Raw genomic sequence first — 12,594 nt, forward strand, 5'->3', positions numbered from 1 at the left:
CGCTTAAAAAGGCACAGTGTGAACCATATATCTGTACAGGGAGTGGCTCCTCTTCAGAGTCTGCCACGTTCTTTGAGGTTAGCAGCCGTCTGACATGGCTGCTCTACATGGTTTTAGTTGGCACCTTTATTTGTAAGAGTCTGTCTACGCCTGGTGCTTTTCTGTGGCCCCACCCACTCTTGAACGCTGTAAAGTGCCATGTGTGAGTCGATGAGAACTCCTCACCCGGAAGACGTTGATATCTTGTGGCCCGAGCTCCTCACTGAGCGGGTCGTCATCCTGACCGGCCTGGATGTGGAACAGCAGGTAAGCCACTGCATACACTGTGATGTTGGCTATCACTGTGAATGCATACCTGCACACACACACACACACACACACACACTCAGGATCTGTAGATGACCTTGCATGTGTACTGTTCGGTAGGTGCACTATCTTTGCACAGAAGACCCACCTGTATGCAGTGAGCTCTACTTTAGCGTGCTCACAGGTGACAAGCTCTGGAATGAGAGCCAGGTGGGAGATCTGAGTGGCGGCCCAGCCGAACTGAAACACCATGATGAACGGGATGAAGTAGGTCAGACTGGCCCACTGAGGGGTGAGGGAGCCACAGCCTAGGCACTGGTTGAAGATGAAGGCGAATGACAGCAGCACGCTCAGTGTACCTGACACACACACACACACACACAAAAGTGACTCACTGAGGCTTAAAGCTGGGGTAATACATAATAACCTTTCAACATATTGTTATTGGTACCCCAGAGTAGGGATGTACTCGTATTGTCATTCATCTCATACACAGTCCTTCATGTACTAGTACTGTCATTCATCTCATACATAGTCCTTCATTACTAATACTGTCATTCATCTCATACACAGTCCTTCATTACTAATATTGTCATTCATCTCATACATAGTCCTTCATGTACTAATACTGTCATTCATCTCATACATAGTCCTTCATGTACTAATACTGTCATTCATCTCATACATAGTCCTTCATGTACTAATACTGTCATTCATCTCATACATAGTCCTTCATTACTAATATTGTCATTCATCTCATACATAGTCCTTCATTACTAATATTGTCATTCATCTCATACATAGTCCTTCATGTACTAATATTGTCATTCATCTCATACATAGTCCTTCATGTACTAATACTGTCATTCATCTCATACATAGTCCTTCATGTACTAATACTGTCATTCATCTCATACATAGTCCTTCATGTACTAATACTGTCATTCATCTCATACATAGTCCTTCATGTACTAATACTGTCATTCATCTCATACATAGTCCTTCATTACTAATACTGTCATTCATCTCATACATAGTCCTTCATTACTAATATTGTCATTCATCTCATACATAGTCCTCATTACTAATATTGTCATTCATCTCATACATAGTCCTTCATGTACTAGTACTGTCATTCATCTCATACATCGTCCTTCATGTACTAATACTGTCATTCATCTCATACATAGTCCTTCATGTACTAATACTGTCATTCATCTCATACATAGTCCTTCATGTACTAGTACTGTCATTCATCTCATACATCGTCCTTCATGTACTAATACTGTCATTCATCTCATACATCGTCCTTCATGTACTAATACTGTCATTCATCTCATACATAGTCCTTCATGTACTAGTACTGTCATTCATCTCATACATAGTCCTTCATTACTAATACTGTCATTCCTTTCGTACTAGTACTAGTTATCGTGAGTCGAGGCGCTAGCTTGCTACATTATTCTAACAGTTTAGCGCTCTGATAACATGAACATGGTTCTTGATTCTTGTTGTTGTGAGTTTGTATTCATGGTTTAATGCATTTATTGTAAGTCGCTTTGGATAAAAGCGTAAGCTAAATGACATGAAATGTAATGTAATTGGCCAAAGTCTTTCCTAAAGCCTGAAAACGGAGCCAGGAGGTGGTGCAGAAGTCTAGTTTCCTCTCAGACCACTTGAATTGCCATATGCTGAAACATCATTATGGATGTGTTGCCCAATGATGCCATAATTGTTGCACCACCCCCCCAAAAAAAGTGTGGAACGCATTAATGGTTGAGGGATCGCTTCACCACGTAAGCGTTTCATCTGACGTTTCTTGACGCAGGAAATCTCTGAGTGCGAGCATACCGTTGAAGCAGAGCAGGTCCAAGCTCAAGCTGGAGCTACTGGAGTGCGAGGACAGTGTTTTGAGGGACCGCATTCCAAAATCAGACTTGAAATCAATGCCAAGTCATGCTCTCAAGTCGAATGAAGAAAGTAAATTAGCTCCAGGTCACACTGAGAATGGACTTTACAGTGAAGTAGGAGACATCTTGTGACCAACACAACCTTGTATAGACGGTTTATGATGAAGCTTCCCATGCGTGTCACTTGGATCCTTCCTCTTTTCAAGACATTCCACGGTGAAGCACAGATCAACCCCACCCGTGATTACGGAGTCTTGTAAAACTTGATCTGACCTGAACTTGATCAATAAGAGTTTGGCATTAGAGAATAATGCAAACCGGAGGTTTTAATAAAAGTTACATGAATAGCCTTTATGGGAGCATATACATAACAGCTGACTGACAGAAAAGAGGACCAGCACAGAAGAACATTCACCGAGTACTACTTCTTTAAAGGTTACATAGATGTGAGCATTATGTAATATGTATCAATACAAATATCAATAGTTTAGATAAAAAGTCAGGGCATTCACGGAATAAAGAAAAAAAATGTAATATGTTGACTCCCTACCATGGGCCTTACAGTTTATTTAGATGTACAAACTGTGACTGTTGGAGGGTAAACCCTGTTGGATGGCGTGGGGCAGTCTGCTGCGTACCTCTCTGACTTACCAACTAAATGCCAGGTCTTCCTCTTGCCATAGTTGCCACAGCCAGGGGTTCGGTCTGACTCGTAGCCAATGAGAGGCGTACAGATGCCATCAGCTATCTGGCCAACCAGCAGCAACACACCTGCAGACATTCACAGGTCAGTTATACACAATCAAAATGAATGTGCGACAACAGACGGAGAAGGACAATGCATGGCGAGGGTAAAGAATTCACTGTATTAATTTTGTACAAATAAGGAATGGGTATAAAATAATGAACACCAGTGTAAACTGAATAGTGGAGTCTCTTTAAAAAACTAAATGACATTAGCAGCATCACAAAGATTATTAATGTGTTATTGTATCGGACACATGCATTGACAGACAGAAACACACACACACACACACATGCATCCATAAATCCATACACACACACACACACACACACACACACACACACACACACACACACTACCTGCATACGTGTTTTTGAATCCCAGGACTGAGTGGTAGAACACCAGGAGGTAAGTGAACCACATGGAGGCACACAGGTCGTTCAGAAAGTGGCCCACCGCATAGCTGAGTTTCTTGAGGGCTGGCAGAGACCTCTCCGTGTCCGACATCGTGGCTCGTGGGAGATAACAGACTTAAAGCACGCGCCCTCAGCGGCTACGTCGACAGCGCTCAAACCAACGCAATAAAGCAGCAGCAGTCAGATACAGGTCTTCAGAGCTCCAGGACCACAGCAGTCAGATACAGGTCTTCAGAGCTCCAGGACCACAGCAGTCAGATACAGGTCTTCAGAGCTCCAGGACCACAGCAGTCAGATACAGGTCTTCAGAGCTCCAGGACCACAGCAGGTCTCGGGTCACCTCCGTGACTCAGCACCGCGTCTGTCCGCTCAGAGAGTTACACATTGACAAGAAGACGCCTCCTTGCATCTCGGGCCAGGTTCCTTGTGACCAGGTGACAGTGGCGACATCAGTGTCAACGCCAGGAGGAGCGTCTGAGGAGGAGGCGGCGTCCTGGGAACCGAAGCCGAAGCACACCGGAGGACTAAACGGGGGTTTCCCTCCCGTTAACGCGACATGTGGACACAACTTAACGAGCGCGAGCTGCTGTTCCTCGGCGTTCTGTCGGTTGGCCCCCTTTGAGTGACCCCGAATTTAAACCACTCGAGCGCCTTTTTTCTTCGTACATCTCGCTCAACGGCAGCAGCCTGAAGGTGAATCCCTCTCGGGACGGAGAACACCGAGCGGCTCCCCGTTAAGCTTCAGCTACACCGGACACATCTGGCGAAACAAACATAAACAGACGTACCGTTAAAAAACAACGCAGACCGGGGCACTGATGATGATGACGACAGCGTGAACAACCAGAGGGATTGACCAATAGGGGACCTGCTGCCCTCAGCCAAAAGCGGAAGCCCCGTAGGTTTCTTCACGTGACAGCCAAAGATCGTGTATTGAGTAACAAATCGAAACAGTGTGAGCGACATCACCAGATCACTTCGGCAGTTACGTAAATATGTCACATATTGAAAGTGTCAAAGCCATATATCACTGTCAATTTGGCCACCATTAGATAGGTGCAATGGTATCATTCTATATATTTTGTATTAGTCAAAATGTTTTCAAAAATGGCTAAGATACTTAATGTTATATTTCATAGATGTCAAAGCAAAAGTTCACCCTCAGTTCTAGCTCCTTTTCATCAGTTTGACATCCAGTGCCTTGCTCAGGGGCACTAGAGTTATCTTAACAGGAAGTTATTAGCTGCCTGCCTCACAAGTCACAGCTGGCATTAATGCTGAGATGCATGTTGACGTGGCATTTAAGATCAAATACAAGTGTATCCCATGACTTTCATTCTACACCCAATGACCAGTTTGAAGATGCAGGTTTACTGTTTTATCTGGATTACTGGGCCAAAACAGTCATATCACGAACCCATCTGAGAAGATCAAGTCTAGATTTCATAATACAGCGTTAATTCGAGATTTGAGAGCCTCACCTTCTTCCACTATTCGTCATTGCTTCATGAGCTCTGTCAATATTCATGAACAAAAAAATGCCAACATTATTCCGTCACAGCATATCCAAGCAGTTAGCATCACATTCAGGACGTCTCAAACGTCCCTCAAAGCATAAGCTTGTGGTCCACTGAATGTCTCTGGGTAATCATATTAACTAATAAATTAGAAAAAGATTTCTTAAATACATACTGTTGGAGCTATTTAATTGATATTAGTATTTAGTTATTTTATTGACAAGTAGTATTCACCGGATGAACTAAGAGCTCAACCTTCTCACAAGAAACTGGTACGTGATACGACCGCTGTAGAGGACAACGGCCAAACGAGTGGAGTTTAAAAGTCGCTGTTCACATCCATGTTTCGTGAAGTTTGAGTGACAGCGGTGAATCGCTGCATAGGATCATTGTGCAATACCTGCGCACCACCATCAGCGGCTTTTATTGAGTAAAAGCCCGACTTCAGTGTGTGATGAAACGGATCGGATCGGCCAGTGAGCACTCTGTTTGCTGCCCTTCAACCGTATTTATGTCCGATTGCGGATTTTGATTGCTGTGCAACAAGCAGTTTAGAAGAAGCGTTCAACATGTCTGATGTGGAGGTGAGTGACGTTGAATCGACGTCAGCGAAAAGGAACATTCAATTAACTTCCAAGGGCTTGGGCTTCTACACGGAAATGTGCCAGCAAAAGAGGAGTACAACATGTAAACAAGCCAAAAGGTGTTTGGGAAACATACGTGCGTTGATGGCATCAAATGAAAATGTCAATTCAGTGACTGCTGAGCTTACTAAGTTCATCACGTGTTACCAAGACGCAAATGAAATACATGAATCTTTTGTGAACTTACCTTTACCACAAGATGAAGTTGCAAGGCAAAATAAGAACCACGAAGAAAAACGTTCTGTGATTTCACTGAAAAGGTAAAAGGCTGTCTGTCTGAAATGGGTCAACCATATGTGCAGCCAAATGAAGACCTCAACGACCAGCGTGTCGCAGATGAGAGAAACCCTGAAGATAGTGCTTCTAACGTGTCAAGGGTAAAGGTCAACTCTGTGAGGACACACTCCCAGCTATCACGGATTTCATCAACATCATCTGCACGCATTGAAGCTAAAGCCGACAGGGCAGCTCTGATGGGGCGGGTTGCTGCTGTAAAAAGGAAACATCTAATAGAGGATCAAGAGGAACGTTTGAGGAAAGAAAAGGAACAATTGGAGCTTGATACAGAATTGGCAGTAACAAATGCAAAGCTTCATGTCTTGGAAATCAATTCATCACAGTCTGGCTCAAAATGTTCGGACTGCATGAACTCTTATTTTGAAAGGAACACTTCTCAAAAAGCAATTCAATCAAGTCCCCGTGCCCACACCTTTTGTTCTAGTTGATATGGATGAAAGAGATCATGGGGTTTCTGTTTCTGATCCCATAACTCAACCACAAGTTGTCAGGCCTAAGCAAAGGCCAGCCACACAAACTGTGAATGAAAACCAAGCAGGACGTGTGCAACCTCCTGGCTCCAAACTCTGACTGAGAACTATCAGAATGATATTGATAGTGAGGTCCTGGGACAGGGATGTCGTATGTGTACAGATTGTAAAGCCCTCTGAGGCAAATTTGTAATTTGTGATATTGGGCTATACAAAATAAACTGAATTGAATTGAATTGAAATATTGTAAATGTTATGCAAAGACAAAATGACATCGCTGCTCTGCTGGTTCAGCAAAATCTGTGCTCTGTCCTTCCTGTACGAAATATTCCTGTGTTTGATGGAGACCCTCTTCAATACAGGTCTTTCATCAGAGCTTTTGAAAATGGAGTGGAGGAGAAGACAACTAATTGGAGTGACTGTTTACACTTTCTCGAACAATACACCAGGGGGCAGCCAAGAGACCTGGTGGGCATTTACCGTCAGAACGAGGATACCAAAGGGCCAAAAGTCTTCTAGCAGAGCACTTTGGAAACGAGTACAAAATTGCATCTGCCTATATGGAAAAGATTCTCAGCTGGACACCTGTTAAAAGTAAAGATCTTAAAATATTAAAATCATTCTCTCTCTTTCTTCGAGGATGCTCAAATCTAACAGAGCAAATGATGCATATGAAGGAACTGGACCTACCATCCATTATGAGGAGCATCATCTTGAAACTTCCTTATAAATTAAGGGAAAGGTGGAGAAATGTTGCTTGTGATCTGCAGGAGCGAAGTGGCCGGAGAGCACTGTTTAATGATCTGGTTGTATTCATTGAAAAGCAGGTCAGAATTGCCTCGGATCCACTTTTTGGAAACATTTAGGATTCACAATCCACCAACTTGAGAGCCTCTAACATTGGTCAATTGACACAAAGGAAAAAGGGAAGCAGCTTTGCCACCAATGTTACTGCAGTAAAAGAAGGAGTCAGTACTCCGTATACAGAAAACAAGACCAAGTCTTTCTCTATTCACAACTGTCTGTTTTGCTTCAAAAGTTGTCACCTGATAGATAAATTCCCACAGTTTAAAGAGAAAGGACATCGTGATAAGATCAATTTTATCAAGGAACAGGGTATTTGTTTTGGTTGCCTGAAAGTAGGCCACATAAGCAAAGACTGCAGAAGTCGCTTGGATTGCAATGTGTGTCACCAGAAGCACCCAGGAGTCCTTCATATAGAACGGCAGGATAAAGGAACAGCCTTACATCAACCCCAACAGTCTGTGAGCCCTCCAAGTGTTTCAACTGCAATGTCTCAGACCTGTGGCCATATTGGGGCTGGTTATGAAGATAATTCCATCTTTTCTATTGTTGCAGTCAAAGTCAAGAGCCAGAGGGGCAACAAAACAGTGCAGACGTATACCTTTTTGGATCCAGGAAGGTGAGGCACATTCTGTACCGAGAACTTGGCAAGAAAATTGAACTTAAGGGGTAAAAGAACAAGTATTCTATTGAGAACAATGGGTCAAAAGAAGGTTGTAAATGCTGTCAGGTCTTGAAGTGTCTGGCATGAGTGCAAATGATTTCATTGAGTTACCTGATGTTTTAACTCAAAAGACCATCCCTGTTTCTACACTGAATGTCCCACGACAGGAGGATCTTGATCAATGGTCCTATCTCAAGGATGTTAAGCTCCATGACATTGATGCAGATGTTGAGCTACTAATTGGAACTGATGCTTCAAAAGTGATGGAGCCTTGGGAGCTGATAAACAGCCAGGATGAAGGACCCTATGCAGTGAGAACCAGAGTTGGTTGGGTCATTAATGGTCCACTGCGTGGCAGAAGCAGTACAAGTAAGAGTGGCTGCCCTGCTGTAACAGCCAACCGAATCTCTGTGGAACATCTGCAAGAAATGCTGGTTAAACAGTATAACCATGACTTTAATGAGAGATCATCAGAGGAGCAGATTGAAATGTCCAGAGAAGATATCAAGTTCATGAATGTTATGAGCACCACAACAGTATTAACAGGAGACCATTACTGTATTGACTTACCTTTCAGACAGGAAAATCCTGTCTTGCCTAACAATCGCTGTGTTGCAGAACAGCGCCTACGGAGCCTGAAAAGAAAAATGGATAAGAATGGCCCATTTAAGGATGAATACACCACATTTCTAAACAACATGATAACTCGAGGATATGCTGAGATGGTACCTGCTGATCAACTAGAACAAAGTGATGGAAAGGTGTGGTATATCCCTCATCATGGAGTCTATCATCCCAGGAAAGGCAAACTGAGGGTTGTTTTTGATTGTGGAGCAACTTATGAAGGGATATCACTGAACTGCCAGCTCTTGCAGGGCCCTGATCTTACTAACACTCTTATTGGAGTTCTCATCCAATTTAAGCAAGAGCCTGTTGCAGTAATGGCTGACATCCAAGCCATGTTTCATCAAGTTCATGTCTCAGAGGAGCACATCAACTTTCTTCGCTTTCTCTGGTGGCCTGATGGTGACACTGCACAGTCTCCACTGGAGTATCGGATGAAAGTACATCTGTTCGGAGCTGTATCCTCACCAAGTTGTGCAAATTATGCTTTGAGGAGAACTGCAGATGATAATGTTCAAAATTTCCCTGCGGAAGTGATAAATACAGTCAAAAATAATTTCTATGTTGATGACTGCCTGAAATCCATGGCTTCAGAAGAGGAAGCACTACAAATGATCAAGGACTTGAACGCTCTGTCATAAAGGAGGGTTCAATCTTTCAGGATGGATCAGCAACAGCCGCAGTACTGCGGTCAATCGCAGTAGACACAAGACCAAAAGAAATGCTGGATCTGGATACAGACCAACTTCCAATGGAGCAAGCACTAGGACTACAGTGGAGCATTGAAACTGACACATTCAAGTTCAGGACCTCATTACGACAACAGCCACAGACCAGAAGAGGCATCTTGTCAGTGGTCAGCTCACTTTATGACCCTTTAGGATTTCTATCCCCATTTAATATGCCAGCCAAGCTTTTGCTGCAGGAGCTTTGTAAGAGAAACTTGGGATGGGATGACGCTATTCCCCACCCCATGGTCTAATTGGCTTGAGGACCTCCGAAGGAGGTCAGAGTTCAAAGTGGACCGCTGTATTAAACCCAGAGACTTCAGAGACCTTGCTACAGCCCAACTTCACCACTTTTCTGATGCCAGTCAAGTTGGATATGGAACTGTGTCCTACGTGAGATTGGAAAAAGACTGTAAAGTACATGTTGCATTTCTCTTGGGGAAGGCCAGAGTGGCTCCACTAAAGCAGACTACAATTCCTCGACTGGAACTCACAGCCGCAGTTCTTGCTGTTCGAGTTGATAAAATGCTTCGGAAGGAGTTGCAATTTAAACTTGAGAAGTCAGTTTTTTGGACTGACAGTACAACTGTTCTTAAATATATCTCCAGTGAAACCAGGCGATTCCACACTTTTGTGGCAAACAGAACCGCTTTTATCAGAGAAACGGCCGATGTGGATCAGTGGAGATATGTGGGTTCTAAGGAGAATCCAGCAGATGAAGCATCAAGAGGATTAAGAGCTTGAGGATTTCCTGAAAAGCAGGAGATGGATAAAAGGACCGGAATTTCTATTCAAGTCAAAGGAGGCGTGACCTAAACTAGAGGTGGATCTTGATGCAATTTCAGCAGATGACCCAGAAGTCAAAAGGGACTTAATGGTGAATGCTATCATCAAGGACTTGGAGAATTCCACGAACCACCTGATCTCTTATTTTTCATCTTGGATTAGCCTAAAAAGATCTGTGGCTTGGTTTCTGAAGGTCAAGGAAATGCTCTTGTTATTGAGACAGAAGAGAAAGGAGTTTTGTGCGTCTGCAGGCCTCAGAAAGGACAATCTAAAGATTCAGGAACAAGAAGTGGAAAGAAGAATTCAGAGCTTTAAAGTCACACTCGAGGGACAAAGCCTAGCTCCTGAAGATCTTACAAAGGCAGAAAAATCAATCATTCAATACGTACAAAAACACAAGTTCACAGTTGAAATTGCCTCACTCAAGGGTGGCTGTAAAAACGACCCCAAAGAAAGTCCACTGTACAAACTGGACCCAGTCATGGATGATGACCTCCTCAGAGTTGGAGGACGGTTGAGTAGAGCAGCATTGCCAGCAGAATCCAAACATCCAGTCATTTTGTCAAAAGATCTGCATGTATCCAAATTCATTCTGAGCCATATCCATCATCAGCTGGGACATGCAGGAAGAAATCACATGTTGTCCAGGTTACAGCAAAAGTACTGGATCATTAATGCAAACTCTGCTGCCAGGAAAGTCATATCTGACTGTTGTTTGTAGACGCAACCGAGGAAAGCTTGGTGAACAGAAGATGGCAGACTTGCCTGAGGAGAGAGTGTTGCCTGACAAAGCTCCTTTTACAAATGTTGGAGTTGACTATTTTGGGCCCATCAATGTTAAGCGAGGAAGAAGTCTTCTTAAAAGATATGGAGTACTTTTCACCTGTCTTACCAGTCGTGCTGTCCACTTGGAAGTGGCTTATACATTGGATACAGACTCCTGTTTAAATGCAGTAAGGAGATTCATCTGCAGACTAGGTCCAGTCGCCTCCATCAGGACTGATAACGGCACAAACTTTGGAGCCAACCGAGAGCTGAAGGAAAGTCTGGCTGTTGTGAATCATAGCAAAATTCAGAGGTCTTTGGTCCAGGAGGGCATACAATGGAACTTTAACACTCCAGCAGCTTCCCATCAAGGCGGCATCTGGGAGCGCCTGATTCGTTCAGTGAAAAGTGTCCTCACCTCAATTCTTCAACAGCAAACTCTGGACGACGAAGGGCTCCAGACCATTTTCTGTGAGGTTGAGGTAATACTAAATGATAGACCCATTACAAGAGTGTCAGACGACCCAGATGACCTTGAAGCTCTCACACCAAACCACATTCTAATTTTATTCATGCCACCAGGAATGTTTGATAAAGATGATCTATACATCAGGAAAAGATGGAAGCAAATACAGTACATGGCTGAACTGTTTTGGAAGAGATGGATCTCTGAGTACCTACCGATGATGCAAGAGAGACAAAAATGGACAAGGCCAAGAAGAAGCCTCACTACTAGAGACATAGTTCTTGTTGCGGACTCCACAGCGCCAAGAGGATCTTGGATGATGGGAAAAGTGTTGGATGTAAGACCAGATGCAAAGGGTCTGGTGCGCTCTGTGCGGCTTCAAACAAGAACTAGAATTCTAGAGAGGCCGGTGACAAAGCTGTCTGCTAATAATAGTAATGCTTTCTCTACCTCTATCATTCTCTACCTCTATTTTCTCTCATTTTTCTTTTTGTAGGTTCATCAAGAAGATTCACTTAAGGTTAAATGCATGGCACATAGAATAGTCCCTAATATTTCCTAGTTTGCCATTGAATTGTATGTTGCAGGAATAGCTCCGTTTGAGAATAGTATGTAATTGTGATTGTATGCACAATTAGGGGCCGGAATGTTGGAGCTATTTAATTGATATTAGTATTTAGTTGTTTTATTGACAAGTAGTATTGTTAATCATTCAGGTTGTTTGCTTATTTAGGTTAGATGTTTTGATATATTAGAATAGCTTTTTTCTTGTGATAGTTTTTAGTTTAGTTTAATTCTTTATTGTTGTTGTCTAGATATATTTAGTCTTTTGGTGGTTCATTTGTTCATTAATTGGGTAACACTGTGGGCACCTGTGGTTATATGTAGGAGTAGGCAGGTACAGGACCAGCATGCACCTGGGTAGGCCTATGGGTTTTTACCAGTGCAGGAGAGGCAGCGTTAGGAGTTCCTTTGTTCTTTGGTTTGTTTGTTTTGTTTAGTTAAATAAATTATCAGAAAAACGGAATCCTGAATGGACAATGCTTTCTTTTGGCTGCGTAAACCACAAACCCACGGTGCGTCAGTGGCAATTTGATTTATGTTTGTTTTTGATTTATTGGACAAATGGCCACTACACATACAAAGGATTTATATGTCCTACTGAGCTAACTGATATGCCAGAAAAACAAAGATGGCAGAAAGAAACATGGATTGGTTGCCCATTGTTATTAATATTTACTTGGTAATAGTGCAATTCTTTTCAAAGTATTAACAACTCTCATTTCCAAATGGTCCAGAGAATAAAGGGAGATGACCGGGATTGGATTTGGAGAAGCGTTACAAAGAAGATGAAGCCAGGAGGCCAAGACCCGCAGCATCTTCCACAACATCTAGGAGGGCAGAAGAATCCAGAATGACATCCATTCACAACAACCGGGTGTCGTGGCACCA

The 12,594-nt window shown here is 43.0% G+C and overlaps 1 protein-coding gene across 2 annotated transcripts in view; it reads right to left on the reverse strand.

Annotated features, from left to right (window-relative positions):
• The window catches only part of LOC117746536 (major facilitator superfamily domain-containing protein 12-like), a 9,088-nt gene extending 4,854 nt beyond the window's left edge, over window positions 1-4,234 (reverse strand). For both annotated transcript variants that reach the window (XM_034555738.1, XM_034555737.1), the window contains exons 1-4: window positions 3,321-4,234; window positions 2,868-2,987; window positions 455-665; window positions 226-355 (exon numbers count right to left, since the gene is read on the reverse strand). In XM_034555738.1, the coding sequence (XP_034411629.1) occupies window positions 226-355; window positions 455-665; window positions 2,868-2,987; window positions 3,321-3,468 (609 nt within the window). In that variant the 5' untranslated portion in view covers window positions 3,469-4,234. The remainder of the gene's footprint in view (window positions 1-225; window positions 356-454; window positions 666-2,867; window positions 2,988-3,320) is intronic.
• Window positions 4,235-12,594: the final 8,360 nt, after the last annotated feature.

This window comes from Cyclopterus lumpus, chromosome 17, assembly GCF_009769545.1.
Source record: "Cyclopterus lumpus isolate fCycLum1 chromosome 17, fCycLum1.pri, whole genome shotgun sequence".
NCBI classification, from domain to species: Eukaryota; Metazoa; Chordata; class Actinopteri; order Perciformes; family Cyclopteridae; genus Cyclopterus; species Cyclopterus lumpus.